The sequence below is a fragment of the Erpetoichthys calabaricus genome, chromosome 11, assembly GCF_900747795.2.
Source record: "Erpetoichthys calabaricus chromosome 11, fErpCal1.3, whole genome shotgun sequence".
In the NCBI taxonomy this organism is placed as follows: domain Eukaryota; kingdom Metazoa; phylum Chordata; class Cladistia; order Polypteriformes; family Polypteridae; genus Erpetoichthys; species Erpetoichthys calabaricus.
Genome location: NC_041404.2, coordinates 38209204 through 38229163, shown reverse-complemented (window position 1 = coordinate 38229163; position 19960 = coordinate 38209204). Strand labels below are relative to the sequence as shown.

At 37.9% G+C, this 19960-nt stretch overlaps 1 protein-coding gene across 2 annotated transcripts in view; it reads left to right on the top strand.

The window, feature by feature from the left end:
- Positions 1-19960, top strand: part of slit3 (slit homolog 3 (Drosophila)) — a 566711-nt gene that overhangs the window by 522620 nt on the left and 24131 nt on the right. For both annotated transcript variants that reach the window (XM_028812973.2, XM_051933851.1), the window contains 2 exons: positions 662-902; positions 2423-2553. In XM_028812973.2, the coding sequence (XP_028668806.1) occupies positions 662-902; positions 2423-2553 (372 nt within the window). The remainder of the gene's footprint in view (positions 1-661; positions 903-2422; positions 2554-19960) is intronic.

The window sequence follows — 19960 nt, the reverse complement described above, 5'->3', positions numbered from 1 at the left end:
ATACAGGCAGTAGTGATAAAAGATTATGTGTTGTTTAATGTTATAGTGTTTGTGTATTTTTATACTGCTTCTCATTTTTAAAATTAACATTTTAATCACAGCTTGAAAACATTTTACTAATGCACTGCGTTCTTATTCATTGTTCAAGCCTCAGTAATTCAAATTTTACATGAATGCGGGGCACATCACACCAGCTTCCCATGATGCTAGAATAGGATTAGGCGGGTAAACAAACTGACAAAGAAAGGTAAGATTATGGCAGATATGATTGGGACTTTAAAGGAAAGAGCTTAATTATTTTGGAAAACATAAAATAAGTCAACAATTAAAAATTAGAGAAACACAGTTAAACACATGGTCATAATTTTTCACAATCAGACCTAGGTACAAGATTCCAAACAGTAAGAGTGACAAAATTAAAAGTAGCATATGAAGACTTTGGGACAGCAAGAGACCTTTTTTCTCATGGGTTTATAAAGGGGAAAAAGAATAGACACCTATTCTGAAATTTGTACATAGTGTTCCAAACAATTCTGCATTTGACAGAGAGACACGATAGCTCCCACACCTGTCATTTGTAGAGTCACCAAACCTGTCGTGTGCCTTTGTCAGACACTATAATTTGAGCTTTTTGTAATTTGTTGGTCTTTTTCTCTACCAGTGGACTCTTTTGTGAAAGCCCTCCTCCTATGGTGCTTCTTCAGACCAGTCCATGTGACCACTTTGACTGCCAAAATGGAGCCCAGTGCCTCATGGTGGCAGGAGATCCAGTTTGTCGCTGCTTGCCTGGCTTCTCTGGAAACAGATGTCAAAAGACTGTCACGGTCCACTTTCTCGGGAAGGACTCCTATGTAGAGCTGTCTGGAACAAAGATTCGAAGCACAGCCAACATTTCTTTTCAGGTACACAGTGCCAATTATCTATCAGCTTAAAAGAAAACTTTTTAAACTGCATGTAAGCATAAAGCACCCATGTGGCCTGCCTGTCCACAAAAGGACTAAGTATAGTGGGCAAGTCGTCTAGTATGGATAGTTTGCTTCTGACAACCTCTTGCTCTAATAGCCATACTTGTCCTTGGATTTCCAAGTTGCCACTCTGATACAACATGAAGTCAGTAAATTTGAATTTTGTCTATTTTGATTTACTCTATATGATCCATCTTGTAATAATACAACACAATCTGCATTATGAAATTTATGTTTTCTTCAGGTCTGTCTTGGCAAACTTTTTATCATTCCCCAGACCATATATGTAATATTAGGGATACAGGCAGCCAGCACTGGAGCGTACACTTATAGAAATGGGAACTAGGCACAATTAAACCCATCATAAGACACTAGTACATCACAGGGCACATTCTCTGGTGTATATCCACACTCTACACTCACTATTATGCATATACTTGGAATGTGTGTAGAAGACTGGAGAAGCCCGTCTCGTGAACTGTGCCATTGTACGTCTGATAAATACTACACATTTATACATATAAATGTAAACCTGGTAGAGTACATGACAGAAACATTATGTCTTTTTTCACTTTTATTTTGACCTTACAAACCATTCCTGTTTGTACTGCTACATTCTTATTACTATGTTTTAATTTAAAAACAGTAATTTTAAAGTCAGTGGAGAACTTTACATAGGGGGAAGAGAAGAGAGGTAATTTTAGGATTTACTCCAGAATTACTGATAACTGAAGCTGAGAAGATAGTGACATTTTGGGTTTAAGGGCAGTTCTTTAGACACAGTCCTTCAGACAAGGAAGGTTATTCCTTTTGCGGGCTGCTTCTCTTCATCACTGATGGTCGTTGTAGACATACTGACTACAAAATCTAAACCCAGGGTCCCCAAACATAATCATAAGTGCCCCCATGGCTAATATGTTTTATTCTAATCAGCTGTATAATCAAAACCTTGTTACTGTCTTCAATATGAGTGTTGGGTACACTTTATGTGCTAAATAGGCTTTTGGGAGCATGGAACAGAATGACTTGGTGAAGAAACATGCTAACAGGAACAATACTGCAAGCCATTTTAATTGCTTTTTAATACCACATTAATTCAGAATTATACTGCTTACTTTATGCCCAGTATGTAAGTTATGAAAAAATAGATAGTCCATTTATTATAAGGTTGTATCACATTATATGTTACAGTTCTCTTGCCAAGTACATCTTGATACTTAGACAAGTCACTGTACATGTTGTATTAAAAATCACAAAAACTTAAACATAGAGTGGTCTAATTGTAAAGTGAAAGTACAGTATATTGTCTCTAACTCTTTATTTAGCAATTTATATTCTTCTGAAAACAGTGTGATTATCATATGATATGGTCATGCATCTGCCTTCCAATATTCACTAGATACAGCTGATATGTTCTGAAGTCCTTATTGTCATTTTAATATGTCTGTTTCTTTTAGGTGGCAACAAAGAAAGACAATGGGGTTTTACTATATAAAGGAGACAGCGATCCATTGGCTCTAGAGTTGTACCAGGGTCACATCCGTCTCATATATGACATTGTCAACTATCCCCCCACAACAGTCTACAGGTGAGTCCATTTTTCAGACATGATATTATCAAGAAGAGTAAGAAGAGTTTAGACTTGTGCCACAATAATAATGCTATTAAATATTAGGAATACAGTAGACCCCCCCAAAGACGCGGTTCAGGGTTTCGCGGACTCAGTCGTTTGCGGATTTTTCCTTAGAACCTAACTATTAATTATTAGCGGAAAGCGCAAATATCCTCTGCAATTTCTTATGGCTTTTTTCTTGGCAATACTGTGCTGTAGAGAGAACAGGAAGCAACCGGTGAGGGAAACGCGGTTTGGGATGGTGAAAGTAGCCAATCCAAGAGCGTTATTCATTTCTCCTTGCTGCTGATTGACTGCTGCCCTGTGACGCGTCTCCATCTGAGTGTCCTCGTGTTTTCCATTTTGTTATTGTATTCATTTTGTTATTCTTAAATGAACAAGATGTCGCCGAAACGCCCTGCACCTTCTAAGGCTTCTGGCACTGAGACTAAGCGCCAGAAGAAGTTTAAAACACTCCAGGAGAAGGTTGAACTACTAGATTTGCTCTGGGAACTAAAAAGTTATGTTGCAGTAGCGCGTCACTATGGCATTAATGAAAGCACCGTACGCTACATAAAAAAGAGCGAGGCAGTGCTCTGGAGTACCGTATCTGTAATTTTCTGTGATAGTGCCAAAAAGGTAACGACCATAAGGAATACAAATATCGTCAGAAGAAGACCCGTCCAAAGATACGACTCCTCCTGAAGCGCCTGAAGAAGAGGCGCCACCTGAGGAGTTGTAAATCCACTGCATTGTACTGCACAGCTACTTCATCATCATCATCAATATCATTCATCATTGGTGAGTACCTGTACATTTTACTGTATTTTAATTAAATTAAATTATGACGTATTTACTCTACTTATAACAAAGAAAACGACAGCGCATACCGAAGAAAATGCGCTTGCATGAATTACAGTACGTATAGCGGTAACATCGGTATTTTACATTCTAGCACCGCGGGAGACATAGCAGTACAGTACTGTTCAGTAGACAGTTTACCTTTACATTCTTTTTTTAGGTAATGTATTAAGGTAATTTTTTAGGTAATGTATTAATGTATTAAGCTGAGTTTTCAATGAAATTAAAATGCTTTGGGGGCATATTTAGGGTTTAAACTATAAAAATAGGCATTTCAAAGGCATTTTTTAACCACATCCAGAAGTCGCGGTTTTTCACAATTCACGGGTGCTCTAGGAACGTGTACTGTACATTTCTTTTTACTGCTTGTATATAAGGATTGTTTATATTGTGGGATGCAGCCCAGGCACACACAGACAGACATTGTTTAAAGTCCAACACACGTTTATTTACAATATTTAAGTGAAACACAACCCAGTGCCGCAGCACCAATCTCCCCAATAGTCCAGACCAACACGAACGCCTTTCGTCTCTTCAGGCCGCCTCTTTCCTCTCCCAGACCTCATCCTCTTCCACCCGACTCCAGCCCTGAATAAAGGGAGGCGGCCCCTTTTATGTTCTCCCGGATGTGCTCCAGGTGTGCTCCGGCAATCTTCCACTGACACGCCCAAGTGTGGCGGAAGTGCCGGCTGCATCCCTGGAAGCACTCCGGGTGTCCCTGCTCCTCTTCCCCCCAGCACTTCCTGGTGTGGCGGAAGTGCTGAGGTCCAGGGCTCTCCAGGCATTGGGGCACACCCTGGCAGTGACCAAGGGCCCCTACAGGGTTGAGCTTCAAAGCTCTGTACCTGTGGCCCCCACAGCAACCAGGGCGGTCGCCCCCTCGTGGTCTGGAGGAGGCATGAGCCCTCCTCCAGTCCTCTTGGGTGTCCCGGCTGGGTACCACCCCCAGCCGCATGCCACAATATATTTGGAGCATTTGGATTAACTGTAGTAGGTGTGCAGTTAGATTGGCATTCTACTGTGCAATCAATATTTTAGGGTCATTGTAGACACTCTCTAAACCTAAACTGTATTAAAATTATAAACTACAATTCTTTGTACTTTTTACCCAAGTTGTGATGACACCTATACTACTACTTTATGTTACATATTTATTGGTTGCTTTGATTAAAATTAAGAAATGACGTAGAGATATACGTTAACATTTTCTTAAAATGCCTTGTGCTTCTGATCTTTACCTTAAACCACTGAAGGCATGTTATCCTCATTGCTTACAGAAGACCCTGCATATCAAACCAGAGGGCAAGTGCATTGAGATTGAAAGTGTGTTACAATCACAGTAGGGACCTATAAAAATTAATGTCAAGTTTTTTTAATTTCACACAGGGGAAATTAAAAGTAAGATTCGCTTTTTGTATTTAAAGGGCTCTCTTATGTTGTTACTTGTTGCTCACTTAAGCGTAATGAGTGCTTATATATAGTTTAGTTACTGGCAGCAATTTAGTAATACAAGTCTCCAGGAGTTTTAAAGCAGGTTTTGTTTATCTAGCAGGGTGGTGCAAAGCAATTGAAAACATTCTGCTCTCATTTCCATACTACAGAAAATGCAGGTTGTGACGCCGTCTCCTTTTGTACTTACTGTATGACAGTAGACAATTGCTTTTGGCTGCCTGAGCCTTCAAGGTTCATTGAGTCTCTTTCCGACACTTTTCACGTTCCAGGCCATTGGCCTGAGAAAATTTGGTTCTCATTAACTGTTCTGGGACAAAGATGTTAGATTGTTAATCTCAGTTTCATTTGAACTCATTTACCCAAAACATCTACTTTATTTTAACTGAGCAATGTTTCCATAGCCATGTTCTCGAGAGACTGGAATTCACCAGTCTGTTTCACTGCATTCCAGCTGAAAGTTATTGTTGCCTGTTGTCAATGTGAGAAATAATATAACTATAGTTCACACAAATGGCATATTTCATTCTGTTTGTAATTTTATTTTTAAAATTATTTTTTAACACAAATACTGTCTGTCTGTCCAATGCCTATCCATCAAAGGACACATTCAGGCCTAATTCCAAATGGAAACCAACCTAAACATAAGTAAATGTCATCCAGTACTGATGACAAATGGCTATTGAGCTGGGGTCTATGAGTTAAAAAACCAAAACTTCACCACCCTTCTTAATTCAATTTAGCTTCCCTGTCTTACCAGATTGTCAGTAGGCAAAATCAGCAAAATTTTCAAAAATTAACAAATCCTTGGAACATATTGATTCATTTTCAAAGCCTTTTATTTCTAGTAAAAGTTCCAGGGAGCCAGTGTTTAACTGTGCAGCAGCAAGTACAAGGTAGGAATTAACCTTAGACTGACTACAAGTCAATTGCAAGATAAAAGTATGCACACGCTGTCGCTCATTCACACACTGGGTCAGTTTAGAGTCATCTTATAATCTGGCTGCATATCTTCAAACTGCAAGATGAAACCAGTCCATGGAGAACACCCATTGGAACAATAGAAGAAAACATAAACCAAAGCCAGAAATCAAATAAGCCTTATTAGCCAAAAGACCAAAGCTGGAATTCACTAATTGTTATAAGACTTATTAATGGTTTGGTATAGCAAGAATAAAATATATATGACTGTTAATAAAATGAAATATGCAGAACTCGAATGAACAAAAAAGGAAAATCAAATTATAGAATAAAATAGATGAAAAAATTGAATGTATCTGAATTATTAGGACTTTCTTGATTTTGGCTTCATAAAAAAGCTGAGACATGTCAGGGAGATTATCTGAATGGGAGAAAGCAACAGAATAAGATGTGGCCTATGGAGGGTTCCCCTAACTGCAACTTCACCTGATTGTTCAATTATGTTTCACCCATGTTTCCAGGATTGTCTATAAGAAGTGCTAGACTTTATCAGAATTTATTTTAAATAGGTTGTTTTTGTCTGGGGGTATTGCATGTGATGTCCTCTTCTTTTCTTCGGTCTATCCCCTAAATCTGTTCATATATATGCTTCATGGTTTGGACAAGATAATTTTTCTTTTTTCGAAATTCTTTAATATTACAGGTTCTATATTCCTAGTGGTAGAGTGAGTTGGGGCATATAACACAGAGTTGGGAATGATTAGATAATACAGAAGATGTCAATAAAGTAAAACACTGTAGCGGGTTGGACAATGACTGACTGACTAACTAAATCAATCTGTTTGTTGGCTGCAACCAAATGATCTGTTCTGTTCTGTGAAATTGAAATGTTCTGTTAGTTTGTATTGCTTTTGCATCACCTATATTGAGAGCTGCTAAATAATGAGCATCTTACTGCACACCCAAAGAAGAAATAATGGCAAACTTAGCTGTGGCATTTACCAGTCAAGTACAAAGTAATTAAAGACTTTAGAGACATTAACAGAAAGCCTCATTTAAGCATTTCCACAACACTTAACAAATGCAAATGCGCTCCCTAGTCCATTCCCTCATAAATGCTATAGCCTGCTAGGACAAACTGCCGAAGTGAGACAGATTTAGCTATCTAACTGAATGTGAGAGAAGCACAGCAATAGTTTGACAGCACTGCTCTTTGACATCTTGTCAGGAGTGGCTTGTGAAGAATTTTATTACTTTTTTTTAGCAAACATCATTTCCCTACTGTCCTTCTACACCATCTTAAAAGTGCTCCAGCCCTTGATCTGCAATGAATTCTCATTAGCATAAGATTAATGTCTCTCTCCCTGCTCCCTGGTAATGTGCTGCCCTTTCGGAAATGCCATGCTAATCTTTTTATTGGTTTACAGAGAGGGACTGGCTGACAGACAGGGGATTTGGGATGACGCCTGACTCTTCAAATTGAATAAGTATGTCATTAATGACTCTGGCATAAAAATGCAATATGCACTGCCCCATCAGATACCCTCCCTTAGAATATATATGATGCAGACCCCAGCCAAAGAATTCTGACATTTATGTGATGGACACCAGGACTGCACTCTCCTTAGCATCAACATTTATGTTACCATCTGTAGATAATGGCTTGTTTGTGCTAGAGCCTACTGGAAGGCTTAATAAAATTACCTTGGCTGAATATCACATTTACTTAATTAAGACATGCACTGTGTTTGACAGCTGGCTCATCAGGTCATGCAGTACCTGCAACAGCACTTCAGTAGTTTGGAAAAAATGTTTCTAAAAATAGATTAAACATTATTAGCAGATATCTTCCAGTTTAATGCTTTCTTCTTGGAAATGTCTAATCTCATTATTTTAAATGTCTTCAGACATCAAAATAGCAAAAACAAGGGACAAGAAAATTTCTATCTGTCTACAAGGTTAAGCATACCCCTTCCAAATCCCACCCTACCCCACCACCACCCCCTAGGTTGACAGACCAGCTTACACATACACATTTGTATATCTGTCTATTATATAAACAAATCTTGGGTCGAGACGTGATCATCTCGGAGAGACACTTTGACGTCACGCGAGACTAGACATTACAACCTTAGGAAGCAAGACCTGTGAGACGGTGACTTTTGCATGTCACGCCCTACTTACAAACAATTTAAAACAAGTTCACAGACATCTAATCTCACAGTTGTTGGAATGCTTTTGGCAGACACACTTCATGTGCTCCCAGCTCTTAAAAATGTTATATGTTCTAGATGGCACGTGAACGACTAAGCAAAGAAGAAAGAGCAGCGCGTCGAAAAGAGACACAAAATCGTTGGAGAGAAAAGAAGGCAAAAAAGGATGCACAAGAGAACAATCTATGTGCAAATTCATAAAATAAGGAAAGTAATAATCAGCCCGGACGTCCTGCGAGAGACACTTTGACAGCCCGCAAAACAAAGCAGTGAGACAAAAGGACAGCTGCTGTACAGGCTTTTAAATGATCGACGCGCAGCGCGACAAGCAGAACACGCAGAACGGCAAGAGGAGCAGTAAGCAAGCAGGTAATCCATCTGCATCTCCAAAGCGTGCGTTCAGCCACTCCCTTCACAACACGAGCGGCAGAGACGCAAAGTGACTGGCGCGTACGTGCCCCAGGGTGGAGGGGAGGGCATAGTATTTTCAAAAAGTAGACTTGCATCCTCAGTCAGTTATTCAATATTTCTTTACATAGTTGCTTATGGCAAGCTGTTTCTCAAAAAAGCCTTTTGTGAAAAAGTCTGACTTCCTGTCTATTTAAGATACCCTAATAAGGATAATAAATGATATGTTTCAAATGGATAGGAAGTTAATTCAAAACATCACCAAATCCAGTAAACTGATCTTGACTCTGATCCTGTCTGTGTGCAGTTTGTCAGTTCTCTCTGTGTCCAAGGGAGTTGTTATTAGCTGCCTTCCACAACCCAAAGATATGTGTTAGGTTTAGCCTATAGGAGGCTCTGTTTTTCCTGTTGTGAGTTATATTTATATATATTATATTCCTGTTAGTGAGTGTATATTACAGTGGACTGGTGTTCATCTAAAGGTGGTCCCTGTATTCTTCTTTATGCTAGTAAAATGTTCTTCAACCTTCTTTCAACCCTGAATAATAAATGTTTCTTAAAAGGACTTTTCATATACAACAAAACTAATGCACTGCAGTATCTCATGGTCTGTCCCACCTTAAAACAATTGTATCAGGCAGCATCAGGGTATAAGGCTGTATCCTGTATTCTGTATATGTTCAAATAATTGTATATGGCCACCATCAGTAAAGCTCAAAAAAGCAATTTGAAATAAGATTTTACTATTTGCTGGATATGCAGACTTTATTTGCTTCTCAGAAATATCCAGACCTCTGGAAAAAAATCCATTTTATATAAATACTAAAGATGCCCATATATTGTGGCTTCAAGTAAATGAAAAAGTACAAGGCTTTGAGCCATTAAACCTTTAGCATTTTTATCTCATTGCTGCCACCTAGTGTTCTCATCTCATATGTGTATGGTGACTGCCCAATCTAGGATTATGCTTATCTTTTACATGCAGATTGTGTGATTTAAATGATGGTTGGATATTAGCGCATTGTAACAGTTTTACTGTACTTCAAAAGTATTGAAACTATCAATGAGAATAGATTTCATTTATTCCCCATGTGCTAGCCATAAAATGGACCTTTGCAGATTAAATTTGGGTCATCGAATAATGAAAAACAGCTGGTAAACCTACATAGACAGTGAAGAAAAAACTGCCATTAAAATGTAATAAAGATGGACTTTCAGAGACTACTTTTTCATTTGGTGTCAAAGAACAGGAAAGAAGGAATGGGAATGTCAGCATGGCGCAATCCATAGGCTGCAGAGCCTGGTTTTAAATAGGAATCCATTTATTAGCCCTGTGATGAAAACCATGCATAGATATGCACTAGCGAAAGCACCCTTAAATCTTTTATAGACTGTAATTTATAGCCAATGCCAGAACATTTACCATATTTCCCTAACTTATGATATTAGTAATCAGAGATACTGTACTGCCATTCTTTTCAAAACTGATTGCTTGTTTTATTTAACATAATTTATAAACCTGCATTTATGTTATAGGATCACCAGGCGAAAGCCAGTATACGGACTGCAAAAGTACAAATGACTTCGTTTGGTTGCATTGATAAAATTATCTATTAACGTCAAATTCCCTACCATACATTCAAAGGGAGTCATATGGAAATCTTATCAGAAAGTCAAGCACTTGAAATACAGCACACCATTTTATTAAAAATTCGCAAAATTATAATTCATTTGACAACAGTTTTTGGCTGTGATATGTAAATAAACCTGCAGCTTAGTTGATTTTGCTTATTTAGTGTTACGCTCTGCCACAGGGGATGCATAAACCACTGTGTTTCTTCCTGCCGGTTCCAAGCCCGGATAAATGGGGAGGGTTACGTCAGGAAGGGCATCCGGTGTAAAATTTTGCCAAATCAATATGCGGACAACAATACAAATTCCATACCGGATCGGTCGAGCCCCGGGTTAACAACGACCACCACCAGTACTGTTAGCCAACAGGGTGCTGGCGGAAATTGGGCTACTGTTGGCCGAAGAAGAAGGAGGAGAAGAAGAAGAGGGGGGAGACATGTCCGGAGACAGGAGGAGAGGAAGAAAGTAAAGAGAGTGGAAATTGGACATGCAGGTGATGGGTGTAACAGAACAAAATGCAGAGGACAGAAAGATATGGAAGAAGATGATCCGCTGTGGCAACCCCTAATGGGAGTAGCCAAAAGAAGAAGAAGAAGTGTTACGCTCTGGGTTGAAACCCATGGATGAAACTGAGTGAAGAGGAGAACTACTGCTTTGTAGTCTGTTCCTAGAGGATTACTGTTGTAATTGTGTTTTCTTCCTCCCTAATTTTCAATCAAAATGTTTCTTTCTCATATAACTCATTTCTTAGTCAGGCTTCCTGTGTCTCTGCTTTTGAACTTTGTGTTTGTACTTACGAAACGCTGAAAATGGCTGCATAAATCAATGCAATCAACATAAATTTCATTATTCTTTTGAAATACCATTAATGCAGACATGATTGTACAATGCATTATTTCCAAATTATTAAAAACGTATATAACATTATATCTATCTGTCTCTGACTTGCCTATTTAACATGATTAAGGTTATTGCTTCTAGTGCTATTGTGCTATTGTTTCTAGTCAAACTGTAAAATGGACTTCTTTGTTTGCTTGCCAGAGGCTGTTTGCCTATTGGGTACAATAGGATACTAACACTTTACAAACTGGAGACCAAACCTCTGTTCCTGACATTGAACATTAGAATATCAGAACCATTTTAATGAGGACATTAGTTCAAACTTCTGCTGTGACTCCTCAAATTAATCCATTAAGCAAATAAACAAATATTACTATAAATCTGACTGAAACTTTAAGTGATTAGCAAACACACAAAATTTAAGCAAGTCAGTAATCTAGTGTAACTCAAAGTATAAAACTCCATGAAACAAAACCAAAAGTACAAAAAGTCAAGAAACAATTCTGCTTTTAAAAGTTAGACATTTTTATTAACTTACTAGAAACTATTTTGTTTATCACATAGAAACGGTTCTTCCCCTTGTGAAACAATGTTCAAACAATGGAAGTGGTGATCGTACTTAGAATAAATGTGAAATGGATGCAAGGATGTTACATAGCAGCACACACCTTTGCAAACGTGGTTTAGTGCAGGCAATTCAAAATATAAAAAAGTGAAGGGTAAATTTAAAAAAAAAAACGACTACTACTAAAACTGTTATAAAATACAGTATCTTAAATGCTAACTGATCTTGAGAGCTGCATACAGGGTTTGTCATTGCTTTGCTGTTCATTTAAGCTTTGACTCTCTCCAAACCTTTTGAATGGCTGCATCTCAAGTCAAGAGTTTACAGCATGCTGAGCCTAGAAGTTCATATAGAAGCATTTGTGATATCAGGATTTATAAGCACAATTAGAAATACAAAGCAGATAAACATTTCTGAAACTGCTGACTGTGAAAATAGAGAAATGAAGAATCTGATTAAGCAAGCAGCTCAGTTAAATGCATTATGGGGTGTGGCTGGGCAAGATAACGTGACTCCAACTATGACATGGAAGCACAAAGAAATAAGAAGCCTAATAAGAATTATTCAATTAGAAGGAACCATTAGCCCTTGATCCATCCATTATCCAACCCGCTATATCCTAACACAGGGTCACGGGGGTCTGCTGGAGTAGCCCTTGATTAAAACCTCAAATAGAACAAACATATATGACTTTCAGCAAACAAATTAAATTTATGAGCTCCAGGAATGATGCGTCTACATTAAAGTAATTGAATAAAAGGTGAGAGAAATGTTTCCACATCAGTGCAGCCTTCACCTCAGGAGACTAAGTTATAAGTACTGCCACCCTGATATATATGGATCCATTATTAAAATTAAAGTCTCATGTGGCTTTGCATTCTTGCAGTGAAGCAGAAGATTTGACCTGAGGGTACATTTGTTGAGCAGCTGTGCATGTCTGTTCTTTTTTAATTCACGTCAGCATGACGCCTGCCTGGCAGGCTTTTCTTCCTGTTTATCCAGACAAGATGCCAGGCTATGAATTAAAGGTGTATCTTTTCTGGTTGTTGTGAATGAAGGTCATGTTAGTGTCAAATAATAAATACAACAGTCTACTATGTTCTTTAAATGAGATCATATGATAAGGATTGTGTAGTTAAGTTATTTAACGTGGCAGTAAAAATAAATTGTAAAAAAAGTGTGAATTTATTTTGTAATATTTCACCTGAAATGGAAGTACCATGACATCTGTAGTATTTTTTAGTTTCATACATAACTCTTTAAAAAAACAAAAAGAAAATGACTTTGCTTTAAAAAAAATATTTGTTGCCAATCTCCTAGATCTTTTCTTTCCAACATTTCACTACCAAAATGGAATTCAGTTTAGCAAATTGGCCAGTTGCTTCAATGTTGCCTCCTCTGTCAGTGTTTTACTGGATATATTTAGAGGAATTTACTGTACTGTCCAGCTGATGAATGTCTCCATGATGGAATAGAGTCTTGTTTTATGGCTGTCGGAATGAGCAGGGTTTAACAAATTAGTAACATAATGATAAGCTGCATCAAATTATACTAATCTAGGCTTAAGTTACATTTCATTGATTTCTTTAGTGGCCAAGTCTTATACAAAGTCACTAACAAGTCATTAACCTATAGTGGGGGAGTCCAATTCCGATCTTAGAGGGACACAGCAGCTGCAGGTTTTCATTCTAACCAGTTTCTTAATTAGTGATCAGTTTTTGCTTTTAATTAACTTCTCTTGAATTACTTTTAATTGACTTGCTATTTAAAACTCAGACTCCTTAATTGATTCTTTTTTCCTTAATTAGCAGCCAAACAATACTTTAGTTACAAAAAGAGCCAACACATGACCAGCTAACCTGCATCCATCATGTGATTTCTGAAAATAAAGATAGGTGAAGCTGTCAGTAATGTCAATCTGCTCAGATCCACAAAACATTTTGACAGTAGTCGTAAACATAAAAAATAATTAGCAGTTTTGGAAATGTCTGATGTAACAGAATAAGAGCAGAAACCGGTAATAGAGTTAAATAACAGGGTTAATTAACAATGAGATTCAGCTACTAATTCAGAAACTGGTTGGAGTGTAATTGGCTGGAGTTTGAGGCCCCAACTTAGCTGGTCATCTGTTGACTTATTTCACATCTTATTTTTGTTTTTATCTGCCATTTAAGGAAAAAACGCAATTCAGAGGACCGAGTCTTAAAAACAAGATAACTAATGACAATTAATATGACAATTAGTGGACCGGTTTAAGTGCAACTATGCTGTCCACTCCCCAATGAATATGAAGGGTTCAGTGGTGGAATTGGTCAAGAGGACCAAATTCCTTTGTGTGTACCTGGCAGCTGGCTTTACTTGGTCAATTAATATGTCCCCCATAGCCAAGAAGGAGCAGCAGTGTTCTACTTCTGTGTTGGCTAAAGAAGGCAAGCCTTACTCTACCCATTCTCACCACATTCTACAGGGGCACCATCAAGAGCATTCTGACCAGCTGCATCACTCTCTGGTTTGGAAACTGCAGTTTGTCTGACCATAAAGTCCTACAGTAGATAATGCACCCAGCAGAAATATTATTGGGACATCTCTGCCCTCCATTAAAGATGTCTTTAGGAAGCATTGCATCAGCAAGGATATAGAATGAAGAAACACTCCCACCCCTCGCACAGTCTCTTTGTCCCACTTCCTTCTGCCAGGTTCTGCAGCAGCTTCTATCCCTTGGCTATCCAGACCATGAACTCTGTGCTGCCTTTCTGCCCTCGGATCTGCTCCTAGTAGCTTATTTATATGCAATGCATGTGTTACACTTGTTGCTACTGTTGTTTTTAATTAGTGGTTGTTGTTATTTGTTTGTTTGTTTGTTTGTTTATTACTATGTATTTGAAATTATTACTATCTATTATTACACTATTACTATTAATAGTAATATATTACTATTAGTATAGTATAGTATTAATAGTTCAATTATTATTATACTGTTATTATTAATTATTATGCTACCTCTTATTTATTATTTACCTATTTATATTATAGTATAGCTCTTTGCACTCATGGTGTGTTTATGTATATTTTGCACCTATGTATCTTTCTTACTAATATTACTCCTGCTACAATTTAGCATAATACTGTGCAAGGATTGCATGCCAATAAAGCTACTTGACACTTGACTTCATTAAAATGAAGGGAAAACAAGTCAATTAACTGCAGAAGTTGGTCACTATACCAGAAAGTGGCAGGAAGGAGGCCCTCTAGGATGAGAGTAACCAGCACTGATCGATAGTATTATTTTCATATTGTTAGAATGTAACCACTGGAAAGTTAAATTGGTTTCTCAGGGGTTTGAGAATGAGACAAAAATGAATAGTGGACTGGAAACCAGGCCAGCACCCAACACAACCTACACCAAAAACAGAAATCATATTGTAAAGCAGGTAATCAGACTAGTGGTACCTAACTGAAATAAAGTTCATTGCAAGTAAGTTTTCTCATTGGGAGCATGATGGCTTAGTTGCAGCATTCCAATCTCTCTGTTCTAAAACTATGGATTCTACTTATTCTGTACAGTATATCTTTGCCTTTGTTTTCTTAAGGTATCCTAGCTTCCTCCCTCAATCTTAAAGGATAGGTTTTGTGCTTTTCAAATCAAAAATATTAATTTGACATTAGAAAATATGTTCCTAACGTCATAGATTTTTACACATTAAAAAAAACTGCACCTGTTCTTGTAGTTTTAAATAGTGTCTATGGGACACTAGTCTAAATGTGAAAATAAAAGCTTTAAAGTTTGATATTGTTGTGAAATTTTGCCATTTTAAAAGAGGTCCAGCTATGCCCTTCATCTCACTGCCTGTCTCCCACCATGGCAACCTTTCTCTCCCAGGAACATGGTTTTCTGTAGTTCACTTCATGAATGCTGCAGCTAGTCTTGCCTTTTGGAAAGTAATTTGAGCACTTAAGGTAAGATGTTTCTCTGGATTTATACAAATAAGATAACATTTTATAGATGCAATATTTCAGACTTTGAAAAACCAAAAAAGGCAATCTCTTGCTAAACAGACTGAGACATTTGCGAGACGTTGTGTTATTTTACTGCCTTATTTAAATGAAAACTCCAGACATGACAGTCTCTGCGAACAGGAACTTATCCTTATCTTGGGTAAAAGAGTGCCAAGAAGCCGATATAATTGTAATACTTCCTATTTCCTTTCAATATCATAAACATGCTGCAGAAAAGTGAAAGACATGTTTTCAGAAATTATGTTCCATTCATTTTAAGGCTTGTATTTTTATGTTTGGACCGGTGCCCTGTAGACCCCATTTTAAACCACAATAGCAAGCACAGGATTTTTTTTTTTAATTTACAAAAAAATGTTTTACTTAAGAACACTATTTATCAAGGCAATTTAATTTATACCATGATTGTGAAAAAATAGCCTTGGCAAATAATTAGCTTATCCTTTAAGAATTCATGTTTGATGGTTCAGGAGTTCTAAATTACCCATGAGTTAATATACACTATATGTCCTGCAGTGGACTGATAATTCATTCAAGGTTGATTCTTAGATTGTATCTGATGCAGTTAGACAAGCTTGAGAATTCCACAATCCTTTAATGAAACAAGAAGATTTAGGGAAACTGATGGATGGGAGGAGTGCACATTTTCCATCTATACATGCTTCCTCACTAAATGTCATTACTGCTCACCTGGGTTTCTGCTCCATGGTCTGTTTAACCAATCAAATTCAAGTCTTTTAATGGCATTCCAGCCTGATGCCATATTTCGTCAGGGCAACTCTGATCAAACATTCGGATCAGACTACCATTTCCTGGCACCTCCTACATGACATCAACACCTTGGTGTATTAGACCTCTCTCCAATAAAACGTGAGTGGAACATCCTGGCAAGGTATCTCATGTCCACTTCACACTCTCTATGGAACACTGCGTCACTGGAAATACAGTTGCACGATGCTTAGTTGGATATTCAGCATCTGAATGAGTCCATGTTCCAACCCAACCCAGAGTCGCATAGCCGTTGAAGTTTTATTTGATATAAAGATCCTCTAAGTGTAGCCTAATTTGGGCCTAAAAATTTTTTCTCTGGTATGTATTTGAAATCTTTTCTCATTTGTGTGTCACTATTGCGTACATGTAAATTAGGCCACTACTACTGGATGAGATTATTGTGCTTTTTGGTAACAGAGTATATAATACTGTATGTCTTAATTTAATTACAATTAATACAGGATTCACCGTATAATTTTGTTCAATAGATAGATAGATATTTTATTAATCCCAAGGGGAAATTCACATACTCCAGCAGCACCTTACTGATACAAAAAACAATATTAAATTAAAGATTGATAATAATGCAGGTAAAAAAAGAAAAAAAAAAAAAAAACAGACAATAACTTATATAATGTTAACGTTTACCCCCCCGGGTGGAATTGAAGAATCGTATAGTTTGGGGGAGGAACGATTTTCTCAGTCTGTCAGTGGAGCAGGACAGTGACAGCAGTCTGTCGCTGAAGCTGCTCTTCTGTCTGGAGATGACACTGTTTAGTGGATGCAGTGGATTCTCCATAATTGATAGGAGCCTGCTGAGCGCCCGTCACTCTGCTACAGATGTTAAACTGTCCAGCTCCATGCCAACAATAGAGCCTGCCTTCCTCATCAGTTTGTCCAGGCGTGCGGCGTCTTTCTTCTTAATGCTGCCTCCCCAGCACACCACCGCGTAGAAGAGGGCGCTCGCCACAACCGTCTGATAGAACATCTGCAGCATCTTATTGCAGATGTTGAAGGATGCCAGCCTTCTATGGAAGTATAGTCGGCTCTGTCCTTTCTTACACAGAGCATCAGTATTGGCAGTCCAGTCTAATTTATCATCCAGCTGCACTCCCAGATATTTATAGGTCTGCACCATCTGCACACAGTCACCTCTGATGATCACGGGGTCCATGAGGGGTCTGGGCCTCCTAAAATCCACCACCAGCTCCTTGGTTTTGCTGGTGTTTAGGTGTAGGTGGTTTGAGTCGCACCATTTAACAAAGTCATTGATTAAGTCCCTATACTCCTCCTCCTGCCCACTCCTGATGCAGCCCACGATAGCAGTGTCATCAGCGAACTTTTGCATGTGGCAGGACTCCAAGTTGTGTTGGAAGTCCGATGTATATAGGCTGAACAGGACCGGAGAAAGTACAGTCCCTTGTGGCGCTCCTGTGTTGCTGACCACAATGTCAGACATGCAGTTCCCAAGACGCACATACTGAGGTCTGTCTTTAAGATAGTCCACGATCCATGCCACCAGGTATGAATCTACTCCCATCTCTGTCAGCTTGTCCCTACGGGGCAGAGGTTGGATTACCCATTGCCTTCAGATTCATTCAATATATATTTTCTAAAGAAGAATTTATATGTCTTTTATCTTTTGCAACAATCTCGGAATTTAGAAAGGCCATCTTGAAATGATGTTAGTTGTGACAGTAAGAATTTGTTAAATTTAGTCTAGTAAAATGTAGTCGTTCTGTGGTCCTGACCAGCGCTGGTGACAACCCGAGAGCACTATGCAGTTCTCCAGAATGTCTGAGGCCTTGGAATGAAGGTTTTGGCAGCTTGTGTGGATGCTCCCATTGATAGGCAATTCATCATTTTAGGCAGGTTGGATAGAAATCACACCATCAGTAGCTTATCTTTTTTTTTAATATTTCCTTTTCAGCTTTAATGCAGCATTAAAGTCATATAAACTTTACATCTTGGTTCAGGGCCATGAAGGAAAGATGTGTTTTTTAAATTATATTTCTTTTCCGCAGATCTGTTCAGTTTCTGGCTATGTGGTGCTCATATTCAGGAGAAGGGCATAGTTATATCAAAATGGATTTTCTTTTCACAAAGAGTTTTCCCACAGGAAGAGGCAGAATGCTTAAATTATATTATAGCATTCAGAGGTTGTTTAGTCATTGACAGTCATTAGTAAGCATTAATCTTCCTCACTTTATCACATTACTTCCAATATGGAGATCACAATACATTAAATATATACATTTGGCAGATATATTTATCCAAAGCAAATTTCAAGTCATTTGGAAAAAGTAGTGCTGCTTTCACATTTTTAATATGTGAGCCTTACCAGGTTAAAGAATTTGCATTACACAATGAATCATTGAACCTTGAACTTTACAAACCAAAATTTACACCACTAGGTCACCATTGAGTTATTCATGTGTCTCACTGGAATGTCATAACTTGAAAATGTAATTGTTTCAATGTACAGTCGACCCTTGATATGCAACCAGCCTGACATGCAAACAACTTGGTTTACGACCCAAATTTTTGTTTTAAATTATAACCAACATCTTGCATTACGTCCCGAATGCGGTCACATGTATCTGCCTGTGCGATTGTAAACAAACAGCCGAGAGCGTTTGTAAGCGTCAGTCGGAGCCCAGATACATGTGTTTGTGGACGTAATTTCGGTCAGTGCAGTGATTTATATAATTTATTTCGATAATTGCTAAGGAAGGAAGAGAAGGTAATGAAGGTAAAGAAAGCGATCACAATCGAAACGAAGAAGGAAATTGTGTGGAAATATGAGAGTGGCGTTCGTGTGACCGATCTCGCTAATATGTACAGCGTGTCAAAATCCACCATCTCGACAATTTTACGAAGAAAAGATTTGTATAAGGAAATTCCTTCCAAACAATAACCACCTTCCATTTCATTCTCCTCCTCCTCCTTCCTTTCTGCAAGCCAAAGATGTCAACTTAAACGGTGAGTACAGTATGAAATTGTTGTTTCTGGTAGGCTAGGCACTTTTTATAACTTTTTGGTTAGTACATTAGAAAAATTATTGGTGTTTTTGGTAAATTATGCACATTATACAACCCTTTATTATTAAAAAAAGTTAAGTAAGTGTTGCTGTGGGAGGTTCGGAACACATTAAGGGCATTTCCATTATTTCTTATGGGAAAAATAGTCTTGACTTACAACCAACTTGAGTTACAACCAGCCCTCGCGAACGAATTGAGTTTGTAAGTCAAGGGTCCACTGTACCTACAGGGGCTTTGTTTTGGTCAGTAACATGGATTTTCAATCTTAATACTCAAACCAATCGGGCATTTGTTTCTTCAAACAGTCTTGACTTTGTTTAATGCCTTTCATTTTAAGCATATTTCATATATATGTACAGGGTAACACAGTTTCCTTAAGTGCATGTTCTTACATTAGTGTATGGCACACCACAATTAACTACTGATGTGCCGCAGACAAAGCAAGATAACTGTAAAATGTTACCTTTTAACCTGTACTGAGGCATGAGACACTGAAACAGTCACTTGTCCACAAATAATCAATATCTAGACATAGTGAAAACATATAAATCTAAGCATCTAGGAACCAACATTTGACATTTTCAGTAGCTGTTTTGGCTTATTGCTTAATTATTTTTCATATTTACAAGTGTATGAATTTGTAATAAATTATCAGCCCCTTAAATCAC